Source organism: Plectropomus leopardus, chromosome 13 (genome assembly GCF_026936395.1).
Source record: "Plectropomus leopardus strain MGB_pleo_1.0 chromosome 13, ASM2693639v1, whole genome shotgun sequence".
NCBI lineage: Eukaryota > Metazoa > Chordata > Actinopteri > Perciformes > Serranidae > Plectropomus > Plectropomus leopardus.
This window is the reverse complement of record NC_142188.1, coordinates 7,967,999-7,989,817: the sequence shown is the minus strand read 5'-3', so window position 1 is coordinate 7,989,817 and position 21,819 is coordinate 7,967,999. Positions and strand designations below refer to the sequence as shown.

Below are 21,819 nucleotides of genomic sequence, written 5' to 3'. Positions count from 1 at the left end.
GGCTATAGTATGGCGAAAAAGTCAAAAAATGACCCGTCCCAAAAACAGCTGAAAACACCTGAAAAACACATTAAATAGCGTGCAAAAACATGCCATAGCATAGAATGTTGCAAAAACAGACAAAAACACCATAAAATGGCATGTTGAAAAAATGACCCAAAAAGCAAGGCTATAGTATGGCGAAAAGTCGAAAAGTGACCCGTCCCAAAAACAGCTGAAAACACCTGAAAAACACATTAAATAGCGTGCAAAAACATGCCATAGCATAGAATGCTGCAAAAACAGACAAAAACACCATAAAATGGCATGTTGAAAAAATGACCCAAAAAGCAAGGCTATAGTATGGCGAAAAAGTCGAAAAATGACCCGTCCTAAAAACAGCTGAAAACACCTGAAAAACACATTAAATGGCATGCATAAACATGCCATAGCATCGAATGTTGCAAAAACAGCCAAAAACACCACAATTTGGCATTCTGAAAAAATGACCCAAAAAGCAAGGCTATAGTATGGCGAAAAAGTCAAAAAATGACCCATCCTAAAAACAGCTGAAAACACCTGAAAAACACATTAAATAGCGGGCATAAACATGCCATAGTATAGAATGTTGCAAAAACAGCCAAAAACACCACAATTTGGCATGTTGAAAAAAAAGACCCAAAAAGCAAGGCTATAGTATGGCGAAAATGTCCAAAAATGACCCGTCCCAAAAACAGCTGAAAACAGCTGAAAAACACAATAAATAGCATGCAGAAACATGCCATAGTATAGAATGTTGCAAAAACAGCCATAACCACCATAATTTGGCATGTTGAAAAAAAAGACCCAAAAAGCAAGGCTATAGTATGGCGAAAAAGTCAAAAAATGAGCCGTCCCAAAAATAGGCTGAAAACACCTGAAAAACACATTAAATAGCACGCAGAATCATACCATAGCATAGAATGTTGCAAAAAAAAACTAAAAAACACATAATTTGGCATGTTGGAAAAAAATGACCCAAAAAGCAAGGCTATAGTATGGCGAAAAAGTCAAAAAATGACCCGTCCCAAAAACAGCTGCAAACACCTGAAAAACACAATAAATAGCATGCAGAGACATGCCATAGCACCAGGTGTTGCAAAAACAGCCATAACCACCATAATTTGGCATGTTGAAAAAAATGACCCAAAGAGCAAGGCTATAGTATGGCGAAAATGTCCAAAAATGACCCGTCCCAAAAACAGCTGAAAACAGCTGAAAAACACAATAAATAGCATGCATAAACATGCCATAGTATAGAATGTTGCAAAAACAGCCAAAAACACCACAATTTGGCATGTTGAAAAAATGACCCAAAAAGCAAGGCTATAGTATGGCGAAAAAAGTCAAAAAATGACCCGTCCCAAAAACAGCTGAAAACACCTGAAAAACACGCTAAATAGCGTGCAGAAACATGCCATAGCATAGAATGTCGCAAAAACAGACAAAAACACCATAATATGGCATGTTGAAAAAAATAACCCAAAAAGCAAGGCTATAGTATGGCGAAAAAGTCAAAAAATGACCCGTCCCAAAAACAGCTGAAAACACCTGAAAAACACATTAAATAGCGTGCAGAAACATGCTATAGCATAGAATGTTGCAAAAACAGCCAAAAACACCATAATATGGCATGTTGAAAAAATGACCCAAAAAGCAAGGCTATAGTATGGCGAAAAAGTCAAAAAATGACCCGTCCCAAAAACAGCTGAAAACACCTGAAAAACACATTAAATAGCGTGCAAAAACATGCCATAGCATAGAATGCTGCAAAAACAGACAAAAACACCATAAAATGGCATGTTGAAAAAATGACCCAAAAAGCAAGGCTATAGTATGGCGAAAATGTCAAAAAATGACCCATCCTAAAAACAGCTGAAAACACCTGAAAAACACATTAAATAGCGCGCAGAAACATGCCATAGCACCAGGTGTTGCAAAAACAGCCATAACCACCATAATTTGGCATGTTGAAAAAAAATGACCCAAAAAAGCAAGGCTATAGTATGGCGAAAAAGTCGAAAAGTGACCCGTCCCAAAAATAGGCTGAAAACACCTGAAAAACACATTAAATAGCACGCAGAATCATACCATAGCATAGAATGTTGCAAAAAAAACCTAAAAAACACATAATTTGGCATGTTGGAAAAAAATGACCCAAAAAGCAAGGCTATAGTATGGCGAAAAAGTCAAAAAATGACCCGTCCCAAAAACAGCTGAAAACAGCTGAAAAACACAATAAATAGCGTGCATAAACATGCCATAGTATAGAATGTTGCAAAAACAGCCAAAAACACCACAATTTGGCATGTTGAAATAAAATGACCCAAAAAGCAAGGCTATAGTATGGCGAAAATGTCAAAAAATGACCCGTCCCAAAAACAGCTGAAAACACCTGAAAAACACATTAAATAGCGTGCAGAAACATGCCATAGCATAGAATGTTGCAAAAACAGACAAAAACACCATAAAATGGCATGTTGAAAAAATGACCCAAAAAGCAAGGCTATAGTATGGCGAAAAGTCGAAAAGTGACCCGTCCCAAAAACAGCTGAAAACACCTGAAAAACACATTAAATAGCGTGCAAAAACATGCCATAGCATAGAATGTTGCAAAAACAGACAAAAACACCATAATATGGCATGTTGAAAAAAATGACCCAAAAAGCAAGGCTATAGTATGGCGAAAAAGTCGAAAAATGAGCCGTCCCAAAAACAGCTGAAAACACCTGAAAAACACATTAAATTGCGCGCAGAAACATACCATAGCATAGAATGTTGCAAAAAAACCTAAAAAACACATAATTTGGCATGTTGAAAAAATGACCCAAAAAGCAAGGCTATAGTATGGCGAAAAAGTCAAAAAATGACCCGTCCCAAAAACAGCTGAAAACACCTGAAAAACACATTAAATAGCGTGCAGAAACATGCTATAGCATAGAATGTTGCAAAAACAGCCAAAAACACCATAATATGGCATGTTGAAAAAAATGAACCAAAAAAGCAAGGCTATAGTATGGCGAAAAAGTCGAAAAATGAGCCGTCCCAAAAACAGCTGAAAACACCTGAAAAACACATTAAATTGCGCGCAGAAACATACCATAGCATAGAATGTTGCAAAAAAACCTAAAAAACACATAATTTGGCATGTTGAAAAAATGACCCAAAAAGCAAGGCTATAGTATGGCGAAAAAGTCAAAAAATGACCCGTCCCAAAAACAGCTGAAAACACCTGAAAAACACATTAAATAGCGTGCAGAAACATACCATAGCATAGAATGTTGCAAAAAAAAAACTAAAAAACACATAATTTGGCATGTTGGAAAAAAATGACCCAAAAAGCAAGGCTATAGTATGGCGAAAAAGTCAAAAAATGACCCGTCCCAAAAACAGCTGCAAACACCTGAAAAACACAATAAATAGCATGCAGAAACATGCCATAGCACCAGGTGTTGCAAAAACAGCCATAACCACCATAATTTGGCATGTTGAAAAAAATGACCCAAAGAGCAAGGCTATAGTATGGCGAAAATGTCCAAAAATGACCCGTCCCAAAAACAGCTGAAAACAGCTGAAAAACACAATAAATAGCATGCAGAAACATGCCATAGCATAGAATGTTGCAAAAACAGACAAAAACACCACAATTTGGCATGTTGAAAAAAAAGACCCAAAAAGCAAGGCTATAGTATGGCGAAAAAGTCAAAAAATGACCTGTCCCAAAAATAGCTGAAAACACATGAAAAACACAATAAATAGCGTGCAGAAACATGCCATAGCACCAGGTGTTGCAAAAACAGCCATAACCACCATAATTTGGCATGTTGAAAAAAATGACCCAAAAAGCAAGGCTATAGTATGGCGAAAATGTCCAAAAATGACCCGTCCCAAAAACAGCTGAAAACAGCTGAAAAACACAATAAATAGCATGCATAAACATGCCATAGTATAGAATGTTGCAAAAACAGCCAAAAACACCACAATTTGGCATGTTGAAAAAAAATGACCCAAAAAGCAAGGCTATAGTATGGCGAAAAGTCGAAAAGTGACCCGTCCCAAAAACAGCTGAAAACACCTGAAAAACACATTAAATAGCGTGCAAAAACATGCCATAGCATAGAATGCTGCAAAAACAGACAAAAACACCATAAAATGGCATGTTGAAAAAATGACCCAAAAAGCAAGGCTATAGTATGGCGAAAAAGTCGAAAAATGACCCGTCCTAAAAACAGCTGAAAACACCTGAAAAACACATTAAATGGCATGCATAAACATGCCATAGCATCGAATGTTGCAAAAACAGCCAAAAACACCACAATTTGGCATGTTGAAAAAAAAGACCCAAAAAGCAAGGCTATAGTATGGCGAAAAAGTCAAAAAATGACCTGTCCCAAAAATAGCTGAAAACACATGAAAAACACAATAAATAGCGTGCAGAAACATGCCATAGCACCAGGTGTTGCAAAAACAGCCATAACCACCATAATTTGGCATGTTGAAAAAAATGACCCAAAAAGCAAGGCTATAGTATGGCGAAAATGTCCAAAAATGACCCGTCCCAAAAACAGCTGAAAACAGCTGAAAAACACAATAAATAGCATGCATAAACATGCCATAGTATAGAATGTTGCAAAAACAGCCAAAAACACCACAATTTGGCATGTTGAAAAAAAATGACCCAAAAAGCAAGGCTATAGTATGGCGAAAAAGTCAAAAAATGACCCGTCCCAAAAACAGCTGAAAACACCTGAAAAACACGCTAAATAGCGTGCAGAAACATGCTATAGCATAGAATGTCGCAAAAACAGCCAAAAACACCATAATATGGCATGTTGAAAAAAATAACCCAAAAAGCAAGGCTATAGTATGGCGAAAAAGTCGAAAAATGACCCGTCCCAAAAACAGCTGAAAACACCTGAAAAACACATTAAATAGCATGCATAAATATGCCATAGCATAGAATGTTGTAAAAATAGCCAAAAACACGACAATTTAACAAAAAAAAAAAAAAAAAGACACACTGGGTTTGAATATACGAAACAAGGTTCACTGACCGTCTCTGTCAGCGAATGTCCTGTTTCCGCTGTCAATTTTCCCTGTTTGACTTTTTGATTGTGACATTTTCTCTTACTAGCTAGCAGCTATTTTTGGCTAATTTCACTCTGCACACAATGTCATATTGTACTTGCTGCACGCTGACAATTAAAAAAAGAAAAAGGCTGTGTTGTTGTGGCTGAGTGGGGTCACTGAAACCAAGAAACAATTCTCAGAGTAAAACTACACGAAATCATTATTAGAACATGTAAGGCTCTGCTACACGCTCAATCCGAGTGGTTATGTTTTGTGTGTAAAAAAAGGAGCAGTTATTTTCAAAATGAATATGATTGGCTTCTACGTGTTTATTATTCACAATATGAAAAGGTCAAATAAAACCAAGCTCATTCAGAGCATTTCATGTCTCAAATGCATGATTTAATTTCATAATGGGCCCATCCATGTCATATTTCTATTATCTTCTATTATCATTATAGTTATCTAGTTATTTTTATCCATTCACTGCATATCCCACACGTGTGTCCTATAAGGTGATCTGATGCAAATTTCAGCTGCATTCTTTTTATAATCACTTTCTTAAATTAGCCTTTAATTATGTTCTGACTCGCCATCTAATTGCCTACAAAAAAATTGGCCCAAGCAGACCATTTTCACATATTTTGAAGCTGCCCAGCTATTCAGCCATATTGGCAAAAGATTACACAAGTAATACAAAATATTTTTGGAGATGAATTCAACAGCTCTTTCTCCACAATCTACTTGGGGAATATTGCACCCCATATACCGGGACGAGACAAATATCTTTTGAAAATTTTATTAGCAGCCAGTAAGAAAACCATAACTCGGAGCTGGTTACAGCCCACACCTCCAGCAGAGTCAGACTGGATCGATATTGTGACCAATATCCAAAATATGGAAAGGATGACCTTCTCGTTAAATCTACAGACTGATAAATATTTGCACTATTGGGAAAAATGGATTGTGTTCATGTCCACAAGAGATGCTCATTGAGCCATCATGTATTTGTAACTCCATCAGTATAATGTTTGAATGAATGTATAGGTGACCAAATGTTTGTTCTATGCTCTTCTGTATGTTGTCTATGTTCCTTTTATAAAAATAAAGTACAAAAAAAAAATTGGCCCAAGGCCAAATTTACTAGCCGACCCCTGGTATAGTATGACATCAAAAATGATCCAAAACTGCACAAAAACATCATAGTCGTATGTCATCACAAATGACCCAAAATGGCAAAAAAACATCATCGTATAGTATGTCCTCAAAAATGACCCAAAATACTACAACAATGGCATACAATAGTATGTCCTCAAAAATAACCAAAAAAAATCATGGCATAGTTTGTTGTCAAAAATGACAACAACAAAAATGTAACAGTGTATAATCTAAAGTCATGAAAGAACACGAATAAACTTCATAGTATTATATATCATCCAAAAAAGCATAGTAAAGTATGAAGTAGTATTGTTTCTCATCCAAAAAACCAAAAAAGTCTCATAGTGTGTCATCAGAAATTGCAGAAAAATGTTATAGAATTGCATTTTGACTAAAATAGCGTAAGATAGTATAATAAGGAATCCTGCATAGCATAAAAAAGTAAAAGTACCATCATCTGAGATATTACAACCTATAGAATAGTATGACGTCCAAAACGGCATTAGCAGTCGTTCAAAATAGCATGTAGTATGTCATCCAAAATCGCACAAAGAAGTGAAAGTGTTGTGTCATCTTAAATAAAAATAAGCGTGTCTTCTAAAAAAGCACACACAGCATAAAAATGTCACAGCATAGTATATCACCTAAAAATATTATAAAGGTTTCATAATATAGCATTTTGTCTAAAATGGCATTAAAGGTCATACTATAGTATTCTGTCACAAATAACATAAGTCAAAGCATAGAATACCATAGAAAATACCCATTCAAGTACCTTAAACGATTCAACATTTCGATCACTGCTAATATGTCCTGATAGCAGGATTTTGCCAGTACAAAATGTTAACACTTCTTTATGCAGTTGACAAAGCCAAACATAAAAAGCTGACATTCAGTAGCAAAAAACCTATTTCTGCTTCGACCCCCACCTCACACACACACCTACCTCGTGTTGTACAGCGGAGGTTTCCTGTCCACGCACCGCAGGCGAGCTCTTGGCCTGGATGCAGGTTATTGCTTTCTGTAGGAGAAATTATTTTGTCATTAAATGAATGAATTGGCTATTTTTTTGCCCTTCAGTGTTTTTAAAGATGAAAAATAAAACAATATTTACCTTCGGCATCATCCGGGGCTGTATTTCAGAAAGCGGGATTACTAAAAACTCTGAGTATGTTGAGCCTAAAATGAGGGAAACTCTGAATTTTCCGTTTCACAAAGCCAGCTCAGTGTCACCCTGAGTCGGTTACTATGGCAACAGACCTGCTCGCTGGCAGGTTCGCTTCCTCTGAGCCTGAGAATGATCGTCCGCTGAACGAGAAGCAGGAAGAAGAAACATGGCGTGTCCTTTTCTTAACAAAGGTGCAGACATGGAGGCACGAATAATTCAGGCTTTTGCATCAGAAGAGGGTTATTAGACCACTTTTGGATGTGTAATTATTCCCGGAGGAATATCTGTACGAAAGATACCGTTTTACATCACATTCCATAATTTATCTTGTCTTCGGACCCTAAATATCAAACATCTCACATCGTGGATGTGCACCAACATCAGAACAAATATTACACACTGCATCACTTTTTTATGCAAACGGCGGTTTCCTCTACAACGTTGGAGATACTGAGCACATTAGTAAAAGTTACACTGGCTTTGAAAAAGCTTCTGCCTCTGTTTGTGGTTTTTCCTGGGCATAAATCAGAAAGGATATTTAAGGATTCACCCGTGTGATCAGATGAATAGATGGGACTCGCATCCCCATCAAAGCTCCACTGCAAAACGAAGGCGACTGTGAATCGAAAGTCAGTCAGTAGTAGATATTCTCCTTTAAAAGTCCCACTTTGTAATTAAAACAGTGTTTTTCTGACTCAGTCTCCAGAGGAAACATTACGCATTCAACTGAATAAATTACACACAAAACCACATTATAAATGTGAAAATTAATAATTTAATCTCATGGAAGACAGTAAGATATATTTCTCCTGTAACAAAGAGTTGCATCTACTCTGTTACATCTTTGCAAACGTACCACTTGTGTTCGATAATAAAAAAGCCAGTTTCAAACCAGGAATGAATCCATCCCTGAGATTTCCTTGAAGAATGATTTTTTTAAAGTAATAACTGCAGCCACAGACATTTTAACGTGCGCTGAACCATCTGAGTGTTGGAGTCTCTGCAAGCTTCCTTTTGTGTAATGTGCTGCGAATAATGGTGGTAATTGTTCTGCAGCAAAGGTGATATGTGATGCAGCCCACGTGGCCAGGCTCCGTCCACGACTCACGGGTGTATCGAGAGTCTGCACTGAGCCATAAATTAGCACAGGGTCAGTTGAATGTCGGCTCGCTGCAGAACAAGGGCAAGAATTGAGATGACGATTGGCATTTTCAAGGCCCGCTTCCAGTGTCCGCGAGGCTCTGGGTCACCCCAGAGAGGGCATGCGACACGATCGTGGCCTGTGGCCTGTGTCCTGATCGACAATATTGCTGTATTGAGAGCGACAACCTGCCATACAAATACATGAGCCAGAGGAAGACCATCCCTTCAAACCCATCGATGGACAGCAGTCTGTGACTCAATATGTTACAATCATTTTTCAAACTGATGCCCCCATTACCTCCCACCAGCACCCTGTCAGCTTACATTCAAATATGTTGTTATTTAGCTTTTTAATTTTTACATATAAATGAAAGATACTCATCAATTCTTCCCCTGATGCCCTCATGACATAAATCTGTTGAAGCATTCTTTTTTTTTTCTTTAAAATCAGGGAAGAAATCATTTGTCTTTTTTCTCCTCACGCATTTATTTGTCATTATTCTCTGGGAATACAAACAGAAATGCTTTTTACATTATAATATATTCTTATATATTACAACAATTTCCTTACAGTAAGGGAAACAGCAAAGTAATTAATCCACCTTCTGGTCTGGCTCACCTTTAACTGGTGTTCCAGCATTTGAATTTCTAGTTTTGTTTTAGTCATTTGGAGCTTTATATGGTCCATTTGGTCCAAAATAAATCCACCTTTTACCTTTTATTTCAAGACATCCAATTAATGTTCACATTTAGGCCATAAATTCTGCTTCCAATTACGATTAAATTCTGTGATGATTTTTTAAACGTTCTTTGAGAATTATGAATCATGATGAATGAGTGGACTTTATGAACTTCATAGTATCCTAAATATAGGCATTAACACACTCTGCAATCTTTTCCCAAGCCATCTCAACGCGCTCCTCTCAGCCTGAACATACTCAGAATTGATTGAGCTAATTATCATCAGCTGCTCTGAAACCGAAAACTCAGAGTTTCTCTGCTCAAACTCAGTCGACTCTGAGGTTGGGGTTAGGCTCAGAGTTTGTTGAGCCAGCTTTCTGAAATAGGGCCCAAGAAAACCTCCCGTGATAGTGGAGATATGCGAAAGTGCAAATATGTTACTGTATCATATAGCGAATATCTCAAGTACGCATGCAAACAAAATACAGTGAGTGTCATGTCTCATTAAAACAACAGTTTATTAAGCAGATTTGTTCCTGCCCATGTTAAGAAATTATATAAACAAAATATTCAGAGTGATAGTAAACACTGCTACGGTTGGTGAGTTACGGACAGAAGAAAACTGTCAAATTCGTGCATTTCAAACATTTTCCTTTTTAAAACAAGATCTCAATATAATGAGGTGTAACTGCCTCATTTCGTTAATGGATGATCCAGACAAATGCAAACAAACAACTTTTCAATGACAGAAAAAAATCAAATAAATATACATTCAAAAGAAATGACAACACAGGCAGTGTCACATCCTGCTTCACCCTGCTAAGAAAAAAATAGCATCAGAATACTGGGCGAATACTTCCATGCCTCACAGTGCAAGTTTTTCTATCCATCCAAACTTCAACCTATGAGACCTTTATAGACCTGTGGAAGAAACTTGGTGGTGCGTTTGGACTTACGTGGCTTAGAATCCCCAGTTTTGGTTACGATCCCTGTTTTCTCTTCCTCCGCCATCTCTCCACCCCCCCCGCCCTCCTCCTCCTCTTCTTCCTCCTCCCCCCGGTCCGTCCCTTGGATTGCACAGGTCTTTCTCCCGCTTGTGTTTCTCGTATCGCTCTGCCATGAGCACCAGCTCCTCAGGGACCTCCTGCAACAAGATTCACAAAGATGACATTTTAGAGTGGTTTGCTAGATACTTATTCATTCTTTTTTAAACTTGGATAAAGTACCCTTTTTCCTGACTTCTTTCTAAATCAAAAATGTGTTTGGGTGTATTTATTTTGTATATTTACATGGATGAATATAACATTTATAGATAAGGTATTTGTATACTACTTACTTTGGTAATGGAATATTAGCTTGTTATTTGTTTTTTTAGCAATGTCAAAATGATTTTTTTATAAATCTACAGATGTTGCATATTCTGATTCTTGAGTGAACTTCGAGTGGGTGGGGTTTTGTGTGATAACGGACAAACCTCTGGCAGAGATCGGGCAATTATGGGCTGTATTTAAGCATTGGTTGCATCCCAAGTCTCTTAAATTGCATTCACATTTCCCTCACTTTTATCTTAGTCCCTCCCACCGAGGGTTCATGACGAGATGCACGACTATGCCAGGACAAAGGAAACAAGTAAATATATTATGAGAAATGAGTCATGCTTTCCTCTGAAGCTTCACGTAATGTGACATTATTTATTCATCATTTGTGTCGCTCAGGACCTCCCCTTTTTAGTTTGACTTTTAAATGAACTTTATCTGTTGACTATTTATTCATATATTTTAGTCTGTGTCACAGTTTTACTACTTCCTATGTCCTTTTATAAGTTTTTAACATCTTTATATATTATTTTACTTTGTGCTGTTATCTTTTTATTTACCTCTTATTTGCATTGAGTAGTATTTTTTTTTATTATTGCTATTTTTAATTTATTCATCTATTTATTTACTTGTTTGTTTAGTTATTTATTTTAGTGTGTGCGGGAATATGAGTTTGGAACTAAATAAACTATATCAAAGATCAAAGATTTTCATCAAGCAAGCCATTTTACAATGTTTTCTATGAAGTAAAGCCCATTATAGCCCTCTATGGGTTATTTGCTAACAATAAAACATACTATTAATCAGCCTGCAGTGAAATACCAGAGAAATACACATCACCGTACATACAGTTACATACCTGTTTAGATTCTGAATCAACTTTCAGTTACACAGATTTTATGTCGACATAAAACATAAAGTCAAAATAACGTGTGTGAGTGTGTGAGTGTGTGTGACTGTGCGCGCATGCACTAACCTGTCCTGCTCGCTCCAGGATGGGAATAAGCTCAGGGGCCATCCTCCAGTTTTCTCTTGTTACCAGGGTAACGGCAGCACCTAAGCGTCTGGGTCATGAATGCATCAACATCACAAACAAACCCAACAGCAGACAGACACTTTCTGTGATTTACAAATGATGTGACTCCAGGAGGAAGCAAAACAAAGTCATCTGTAATCACACATACATGCACACACTCTTACCCTGCTCGGCCAGTGCGGCCCACGCGATGGACATACTCCTCTATGTTACGTGGGAAGTCATAGTTAAAGACGTGTGTAATGTCAATGACATCCAACCCTCGAGACGCCAAGTCTGTTGCAACCAGGATACGAACACGGCCTGGAAAAAAATTACAGTTATTCTTTGGTCAATATGAACCTTCATTAATTTAACATTAATTAATTTAAAACCGCATTTTCCTTCCTGTTACGTACTGTCTTTAAAGTCCTTGAGAGCCTCTTCACGGTCACACTGCTCACGGTCACCATGGAGACTTTGCACAGCTAAGCCCTGCAGACACAAGTCACTGGACAGGTCATCAGCCCTGAGATCGCAAACGGAGACAAAACATACACACATGGGGCTGTTAGTATGGGTGGTAAATGCTGCCTATGTAAGTGTATACTTACACTTAATGTACCAGCAACTGTGGGCGTTCCTTTAAACACACAATTTACTTCCTTGTTTCAATGAGATTCAAGATTCAAGATGTTTATTGTCATGTGCAAAATAAAAACATATTCATAACATAACAAAATCCATACAATTAAATTCCTAAAATGCCAGCCTCCTTTCATGCAAAACAATAATAAAATTAGAATAATAAGTTATATAAAAAAGCATGAGATTAAAGTAAGGTACGCTATGCCTCATGCAAATATTGCAAATACAGTCAATGCATATGTTAGTGGCTGACTGCACACTCACACAAGCTTCTTGCCAACAAAGATGAGAACTTTGTCCTGGGGCAGCATGTTTCTGATGAAGTCCAACAGGTAGGACTTCTTCTCCTCTTCGTGGATGACCAGCACTGTTTGCTGCACTGTGTTAACCGCCTAAGACCCAGAGAAACAGAGGATACAGCACACAGAACATTTTAAAAAATTGCCATGAAAAAGTCATAAAGGAATATTGGGCCACATTTTTCAGGGAGAAACAGGAAGAGGAGCCTGAAACTGAGTTAATTTCCACTTACTGCCAAGTCCAGAGTGCCCACATAAACCATCATGGGATTCTTTAGGTAGGATCTGGACAATCGTCTCACACCTGTGGGCCAGGTGGCACTGACATGGAGTGTAAGAGGGAAAAAAGAAGTTTGAATTATATACTTCACATCCTATAACATTTCAAAGACAATCATCTATGAGAAACATGCTGAATACTCGTATGAAACGAGGTTCGGGTATAGATGACGTGCTTTCTTCAAGACTGATCCGCGGAAAAAGCGTCTCAATATCCACACGATGAATGAAAATTCTCTCTTGTGTAGCTGTGTTTAATCTCTAACTATTGTAAGGAAAAAAATGATCTGAAACTCACATCTGAGATTGTAAATAATAAATATAGCAACTTCTGATCAACCCATATCAATTTCAGGTTTAAAATATCAACTTCAGGTTAAATCCCACTCATTTACATTTTAAATCCCTCCCATCCTGAGAAGTACGCAAACAGATAACTGAGCTGGCTGAAAAGAATCCTAAGTAACAAATTAAATGAATAAAACCATTAAATTCACTTTTAAAGAAGTTTGATTATGATATAATCTCCCTTTCCTTTGTAAAAAAGGTGGATCAGTTATACAGAGTTGTGACAGAGAATATATGTTTCGCATTATTGTTGGAGTATGTAAGTATATGATGCAATGTTCATGTTCATGTTCATTCCTTTTATCCTGATTATTCTTATGATTTATTCCTTATACAAGATATAGTACCGTAATAACTCACTGTTCTGTATGACAATCTAACCTCTGAGGTCAGCGGTGGGAGTGAACGCATGAGGCTCTGGATGACCGTTTAATGATCTGTATGATAATCTAAATCTTTGATGCCAGTGGTGTGTGAAAGCATGACGTGAGGAGAACTTGGCACCTGGAGATATGAAGAGGAGATGTGTGGGATGGATGTGGATCAAAAGGGCGTGGGTGTGTGGTATCTATAATGCTGTTCACCAGGGCACCCAGCAGGGAAAAAACAATTCCTAATAAGGGATTGTCCTTGAGGTTGGCCAATCCAAAGATGATACCATGCCGGAAGGGGAGCCAGATAATGAGGGGAGCCAACCAGAAGATGACTCTTCCTACATTCACATTTTTTGTTATTGTAATAGTATAAAATACTGGATCAGGGAAAGACAGGTTGTCAGAATGCAGGCTGGCTCGCTGATGTTATCGGCTAGGGAGAGGCATTTCTGATCCAGAGCTCTGTATCTGCTCACTGCTTGCTTGAAAAGATTCACTAAAAGGTTTGAACTTAAAATTCTAAATTCTGTGTGGACATTCACTCATTTTGCTGTTTATTGAGTTGCTTTTAAGAATTCTGAACATAGCGCTCACCCTGGGAGGGTGAGAGTTTTTTTTCTATTTGCAGCAATCGAGAGAAAAACTCCTTCATTATCTCTTAAGAGAGTAATATTTATCTCAGTATTAAGAAATATTTTCCCTGAACTTATAAATGGATTGTAAAACACTGTTAAAGGAAAACCGACCAACACTGGATTGCACTGGCACTCTTTGCATTGACTATGAGATCTCAAACACTTGTTTTCAGTGTTTCCTGTGACTTGACTCATACCTGGTCATGACAGTCTGACGGTCTGGGCGGATGTCCAGGAGAATCTTCATGATCTGGGGTTCAAAGCCCATATCTAGCATTCGGTCAGCCTCGTCCAGCACCTTTTACCCAATGATCAGAGCAGTTATTAAAGGCGACCGTTCAGTACTCAAACACGTCACGAAAAAACTGGAATCAGACTTAAGAATCAGCATCTGAATCAGCGACCTTGACCACCAAAAACGAGTCAGTTCATCTGCAAGTCAAAGCAGACATTTGCATCAAATTTGAGATATCACATTCACGTGAATAGGACAGATGAGGTCACAGTGACCTCGACTTTTGACCACCAAAATGTGAGTCCAAATGACAGTTTGTGCAAAATTTGAAGAAATTCCCTTCAGAGATTCGGGACATGGCATTCATGAGAATACGACGGCTGGACCTCTGACGCAGAGGCTTAACATCAGACATCGAACAAAGAGTGCAACCTTTTACGACACTGGTTTCTGCTCACACATCAGAGCTTCATCATTTCACAGACTGAGGCATGACGATGCAAAAACACAAACAGCTGACCAGGTAGGTGATGGAGCGAAGATTGATGAGCTCGTTCATCTGGAGATCATTGAGTCGGCCTGGTGTAGCGATCACTATGTCCACTCCGGTCCTCACCAGGTTGATCTGGCCTCTCCGATCCCCTCCGCCATAGATACAGATACTGAGAGAAGGAACAGAAGGAGCGGTCATGGTCGAGGCTACAATTAATTATCGATACTAAGATCGCAGATGTGTCATCAGACTGCTGGACCTTTTGTAGCCTCTGTAGTGGTACTTTTTGCACTCAGTTTCAATCTGCAGGGCCAGCTCTCTGGTGGGAGTCAGCACCAACATGCCTGGACCGCCCCGCTCAGCTCTAGGCCTATCAAGAATGGACGGAAGGACAAAAAGACAGAGTTTGACAGATGAACAGGCACAATTATTGAAGCTGCACACTTTTAGAACAAATGAAAAGAAATAAAACTGTGATTGACTGAGCAGATAAATCTGACGCCTTAAAGGAAAGATGAGAGTGCACTGAAAAATAAGCAACAGGTCCAGAACTCACACAGGCTGTCCCTCCATGTGGATGAACCCTGGCAGCAGGTAGGCCAGAGTCTTTCCTGTTCCTGTCTGAGCGATGGCGATCAGGTCCTCCCCGCTCAGCAGCGCCGGCCACGCCTGAGACTGGTGAAGGAACAAGAACATCATCATACAATCAAAAAATCAAAGATTAAAAGAACACAAAAAACACAATCTAAGACAAACCAAGTATCTAATCTGCAAATACACTGCGTTCAACTTATTATACAAGTATTAAGAAATATAATATAACAAAATATAATTTTTATACTATTAAAAGCAATCTGCAGGCAGCATTAAAAAAAGATTAGCTTTCAGCCTTCCTGAGACTTAATGTAAAATTAGTCAAATAATAACAATCAAACAATTTTTTTTTATGTTGACGTTAAAGGTGTACTATACAGGATTGTGTGTTACTGTTTGTAGACATGCTTTTCAGTTAAAGCGATAGAAAGCCAACCTCAGATTCACTCTCATTTCGTGTTTCGTCTCACGTTATTTGCATTTTCTGCGCTGTTTCCTGGATGCCTTTTGCTAATGATCTGGCACCTGCTCACGACCTTTTTCACAAAGCCATGATCTCATCTGAGTGCTGGAGGGCCACAACTGTCCCCGACACAGGAAACTAGTCAAATCCAAGCAGAGGGTGGAGCCCCTGCACAAAAATACTCAACCACACACTTCTAGTGGGTCTTATGTGATAAATGAGAGGGATATCTTCTGCACGAGTCCGTTTTTAAGTAACATCATGCATAGCATATATTGCATGCATACATTCATAAATTTAACATTATAAGCCAGAAAACATTCAGTCTTTCAAGAGTGAGATGAGAGCGACTGATAATCTCATACATTTATTTTTTTTCCTCACGTAACACAAGATAAGATAAGATAACTGCCAGCATCAGTGTCAGTATCTTGTTTGTTTATAAACAGAAACTTAAAAAACAACAATTAAAACACTTAAACCCATTCATATGTCAGAGCCGTGTCTGGATGAACAACAGACAAACTCAACAACAGTTTCGATTGAGACTGCAAGACCGGAAAAAATGTTCCAAAGAGAACATCAAAATAAGTTTTGTTTTTAACCACTGACTGGCACAAATACTGATCGACCTGCTTCACGAAGCAGAGGGTGCGGCTGCTCATCAGCTTCACATTTACCACATGAATACTTTTGTCACAGTCATCAAACAAAAACAAGACTGGCTCTGCAGCTATTTGAAGGCACACGCCGGTGAGAATATTTTATCAGACCAAGCCTCTTACTGGGAAATGAAAGTAAAACCTGAGAGGGAGAAGATGCCGTTTCATTTCCCCTTGCAGCACTCTAGTTTGAATTTGGCACCAACACAGCCGCAGAGAGCAACATTTGCAGCTGAACAGCCTCAGGGAAACACAGGATACACACCAGACACTGGCCCAGAAACCATTCAGCAATGTTATAACAACATGCACATTAATCTAATGTGACTCCTGTGGTTTACATTTAAATATACAGATGAATGTTTGAATGTTCGAAATATCTCTGCTTCTGTAGCAGCATCCCACTGGATTTTATGGTACAGGATGAATTAAATTACATTTCAGAAAACACAACACTGTCTTTATGTTTAATTGGAAAAAAAGTTGTCACAGGTATGAGAGCTGTAAAAAAAAATTGAAACTTCAACATGTCAGAAGCCATTTTTAATGTGACACTCGATTTAAATTTAGATCATTTCTTTTGGCAGTAGTACAAGTAGACTATCTATGGTGGCTTCTACTTACTTACTTTGAACAGAGTGTAAACTCTAAATATCTCAATTTAAGAGTTAATTTGTGTACAAACACTATGAATGATTAAGTCCTTTTTGCACAGTTCTCAACATATCGTGTCATCTAAGATTTCTTTTCATTTCTGCTTTTTTGGGGAAAAAAAAAAAGGCTCAATATTTCCCGTCAAGGTCGCCCTAAACGTGGGTATTTCCAAATATTGATCTCTGTAAATCACGGGGATTACCACTGTCAACAGACAGCGAATTAGATAGGTCACTACGAGCACATTTGTCTTTGCAACACACACACACACACACACAAATATTTGTTCCAAAATGAGGTGCTTTATCAGTAATCGACATAAATGAAGCTACATTAGCGACAGCAAAATTACAATACATCATTTAATCTATTCTTGGAAAAATGTGACTTCTTTTGATTTCAACATGTTCAGCAGTGATACTTTAAAGTAGTGGGATATTATAAAAGTAAATGTGCCCAGGTGCCGGGCTCATACCTGGATTGGTGTCGGTTTTTCGAAGCCAACTTGTCGAATATTCTCCATGATCTCTGGATAAAGCTCGAAGGCCTCCAGAAAGGTGCGACAAGGATTGGGAATGGGCCGCTTCTCCCCCTCCTCCTTCAGGTCGTCCACAAAGATATTGTTATTCTCTTTCCTGTTGGGGAAAAAAATAACACAAACAAGAACATTGTGGAATTCACTGGAAGGGTCGAGAGTGGCTGACTCCAAACCACATTACAAGCTGCACGAGGACACGTACGAAATGTGATTAGCTCTAGTTTATGTTCAAGAAACCACATTTAATCCAAACTGTACTGTATTTCAAACTCGACATGAGGATCAACTGTATCCTGTCCTGTATTTTCCACATCGTTTACAAGTTGGACAGAAAATATTCCTTCCATTTTAAAACCCAAACCATTTCCAATATGGAATAAAGTTAACTAACGGGAATGTGTACAAGTTTCATTTACCTAGAGACAGACTAGAGGGTTCAGTACTTTTTGTCTTAGTCCTACAGATAACAGCTTTGTGTTAACTGTTTGTCTTGCACAACCAGACTTGGACCTCTGTCAATCCCTTGCTGTCAACTACCTTTCCTGTATTTCCCAGAAATGCTCACGATTACTGTAAAGCTTTAAGGATTGAGAATCTCTGACAAATAACAGGCCGGCTTACAAGTGTCAACATGGCAAACCTGCACGGAGCACTCTGAGTGTAACAGCCAGACGAGTTAGATAACACATGAAGAAATGGATCAATGGTGCCACCTATTTGACTGAGGCTGTAATGGAAAATATGCCAACAACAGACACTTGAAGGAAAACTGTTAGTTTCAGATATCTGACAAAAATGGGAGGTTTGGGGCTCTGCAAGCCAGCCAATAACAGCCAAGTAGTCGTGATATTTGGCTCTGTCTGTACTCACAACATTTCAGAATAGTTTTTGAAATAACTCGTGTCTAGTCCAGGTACTTTGGCTGTACTCTTATCGGTTCTTTTGAGGGATTTTAAGGGGGAAATAATGAAGAAAAAAAGAACAGAATTAACATTGCTTTATTTTCCATGTATTTGAGAGTGAATATAAATTAACATTCAGCACTACCGAACCTCCAACAAAGGCTGACTGGATAGATATTGTTACTACCGTCAAGAGATAGAAAGCATAACTTTTTCATTAAATTTAGGGACTGATAAATTCCTGCTGTACTGATAAAGATGGATATTGTATATATATATAGATATAGATATATTTACCATATGAACTGACTTGTGCATCCATCAGTGCAATTGCTTTCATAAATACAAAGGTGCTTGTATGTTCTGCAGTGTTAAACTGTATTTCAATGCTCTTTTGGAAAAAAAATAAAGTTTAAAAAAAAAATTAACAACATTTAATAATAGCACGGTTTTGAACAAATCACTACTATAGACTGTAACACACCTGAGGTGCATTCGGTAACAAGAGATGAAGTACAAGCTAGGCAGGCATAAACTGATTGATTGATTGATTGATTTTTTATTTACGTTGCATGCACACAATGTGCCGAAACCTCATGGTTTATAAGACACCAAAAATTTCACTGCAGCAGTCCAAACAATTAATCAGATTTCAATTCATCACAGGAATTTAGAACTTTTTTCTTTTTTTCTCACAGCTCAGTCTTAAACAAAATATTCTGCCTTCTTTCCCAAACTTGAACAAGAACATTTGCAACTAAAAAGGTTCCCTTCCTGCAGCACAGCTCATTTCAGACGAATGTTTTTATCTGACTGCAAATTAGAAACGTAGTTGGTTAGAAAAAACTGCACACGTTTATATAACCTTAACAAACAAGAAATATTCTGGTTTCTATTATTATTTTTCCAGTTCTGATAGCAGAACCATTAACATCAGAGCTTATCAATACTCCGTACTTCAATAATTCAAGAACTGGGGCTCATTTAATAACGGGATTCAGAGCTCATCCCTACAGGTGAGCACAGGGAAGATGACGTGATGAAAAGGTTACTGGCAGATTTACCTCCATTCACGGACTTCCTCTGCTGTGAGCATGGATACGCTCTCTGCTTCCGCGTAAAACTTCTTCTTCATGGGTGGGAGGTCTGAAAGAAGTTGCAAATAGTTAAAAGCCATGAATGAGCCCAATTCATTGAAAAACATGTCACTTTCCAAATGTGTGAACTGTAGTGTATATGAGCGCTCACCCTTCCACTTGAGCTCTTCATATTTGTCCTTGTTTTCCCGGATGCTGTTCCAGTCAATGGATGCATGAGCCGGGGCAACATCTGCAGCTTGCAACGCTGTAGCAGACCAGACAGAGCCATTCTTTACTCCATCACCTTCCCCTCTGTAGCGGCCTCCTCCTCCTCCTCCTCCTCCTCCTCCTCCATAGCCCCGACCAGGACCTGACACACAGATCAGCAGCACAGTAGTGTTACTATCAGATTCAGAACATAAAGAAATAAACAGGCCATAAGTACCCTGCTTCCCTTGACAAAGTCATCAAAGCCGTCCTCTCGCTTCATGACAAAGTCAGAGGACCTGACACCATCAAAATTATGTCCTGTATGAAATAGTCAGTACTCGCTGAATCTACTAAGATACTTTTTAAAAGGTCTGTTCATCTCATTTCATTATTGTTAGCAAAACAAAAATGCAACAGTTGGACCCGGACCAACATTTTCTAGAAAAAAGACATCGTACCATTGCGATATCCAAAGTTGCCATCCGCCACCAGTTCTTCAATCATCTCCTTGGCCTTCTGCTGGGCATCAGAGGACCCAAAGAGGACCACCTCACCTTCATAGTCCCCCTTGTTTATCTAAAAAAAAAAATATATAATAACAAAAAAAGAAAAACAGCAGAGTTACAGCAGCTTATATGAGCTCTACCCAAAGTGTCTGCTCTTCTGCTCTGACACTAACATTAGTGAACTTGCCTTGATCCTCGCACCGGTGCTCTCCTCCAGTTCACGGATTTTGGCTCCTCCGCGACCTTTAACAGGATTAAAATGTATTTAGAGTCAGAGCAAAATCTCCACACATGACTAGTCACAGTTCTGGAAACATAAAATACATTTATGCACAGGTCTTAACCACACAGTGTTTGTAAGGTTAGGTTAGCCGTTAGCATAGGTAGCTAACGGCTAAATTTTGCTACAAACTTCAAACTGTAATTTTGGCTCCGTAAACAAACCTATTATCCTCCCGACTAAAGCATTTTCTACGGTGAAGGTCACAGCCGGAGAAGAGCCCGACTTTTCATCCCCAAATGCTCGTCTTCCCGGACCTCCGCGATCGGAGCTCCGGGGAAACGGCCGATCTTCGCCTCCGCTTCTGTGACTCCTGAACTCGGATCCCTCAAAGCCACGATCCGCTCTGCGCTCTCGCGGAGCTCCAGACCTGTTTCCACTTTTAACACCGAAAAACACATTTTCTTTGCGACAGTCATCACGCGGCGATTTCCACAGAGCCGGAGCTGCTTTTGTTGCAGGTTTCTCGATGGCAGCACCGTCCTCGTCGTACTCTTCTTCCCAGTCAGACATCTTTACTCTGCCCGCGTGCAACCTGTCAAATCAACGTTAGTGTTGCCTTCACTTCCGGCGAGGTCACGCTTCCGACCTGGTGATTTTGGAGGGATTTTAATAAATATTATTTGCACAAAGATAGAAAGTATTAAACATATGAAATTGTAATGTGGCATGAAAAGGTGGAGAAATTTGCAAAAAAACAAAAAACAAAACTAAAACCTACATTCATGCTCTGAGGGACTGTTTGGCGCATTTTATGCACTTTTCAATCTTTTCTTTTTCTTTTTGTTTGGCTAATTTTAGCTGCGCTCATGCACGTGGCATACATTTTCTATTTTTGTTCAATCTTGGAATTTCCAGCTCAGTTTCTACATCGTAACATTCACACTGTTCAGTGCAAAAAATGCACCACTGAAACCCATTCAAACTGGATTTTATCACCTCAAAATCCCCCACAAAATAACCATTAGGTGACAGAACATGTCTACAAAGATACACAAAATGACAAAAAAGAAAAAAATACCTGAAATTAAAACAAAACAACAAAACAAGT

General features: G+C 38.6%; 1 protein-coding gene across 3 annotated transcripts; it reads right to left on the bottom strand.

The window, feature by feature from the left end:
* Positions 1-9,145: 9,145 nt before the first annotated feature.
* Positions 9,146-21,358, bottom strand: ddx43 (DEAD (Asp-Glu-Ala-Asp) box polypeptide 43). 3 transcript variants are annotated; one of them, XM_088086855.1, is made up of 17 exons: positions 20,933-21,358; positions 20,676-20,731; positions 20,441-20,558; positions 19,942-20,142; positions 19,758-19,839; positions 17,729-17,888; positions 15,437-15,555; positions 15,140-15,250; positions 14,908-15,049; positions 14,350-14,450; positions 12,750-12,837; positions 12,482-12,609; positions 11,989-12,098; positions 11,755-11,893; positions 11,531-11,618; positions 10,195-10,382; positions 9,147-10,057 (listed from the first exon to the last, which is right to left on the bottom strand). In XM_088086855.1, the coding sequence occupies exons 1-16, from the start codon at positions 21,279-21,281 to the stop codon at positions 10,200-10,202; spliced, it is 2,175 nt and encodes a 724-aa protein (XP_087942981.1). In that variant the 5' UTR covers positions 21,282-21,358; the 3' UTR covers positions 9,147-10,057; positions 10,195-10,199. The 3 variants fall into 3 exon arrangements, with proteins under 3 accessions (XP_087942979.1, XP_087942981.1, XP_087942980.1); XM_088086854.1 differs by having other exon boundaries at positions 9,147-10,054; XM_088086853.1 differs by having other exon boundaries at positions 9,146-10,382.
* Positions 21,359-21,819: the final 461 nt, after the last annotated feature.

Coding starts and splice junctions, on each gene's coding strand:
- ddx43 (XM_088086853.1), bottom strand. CDS start 21,281: ATGTCTGACTGGGAAGAAGAGTACGACGAGGACGGTGCTGCCATCGAG. Junction 20,559..20,675: donor GCACCGGTGCGAGGATCAAG/GCAAGTTCACTA, acceptor TTTTTTTTTTAG/ATAAACAAGGGGGACTATGA. Junction 15,556..17,728: donor AAAAACCGACACCAATCCAG/GTATGAGCCCGG, acceptor TTCCTTCACCAG/TCTCAGGCGTGGCCGGCGCT.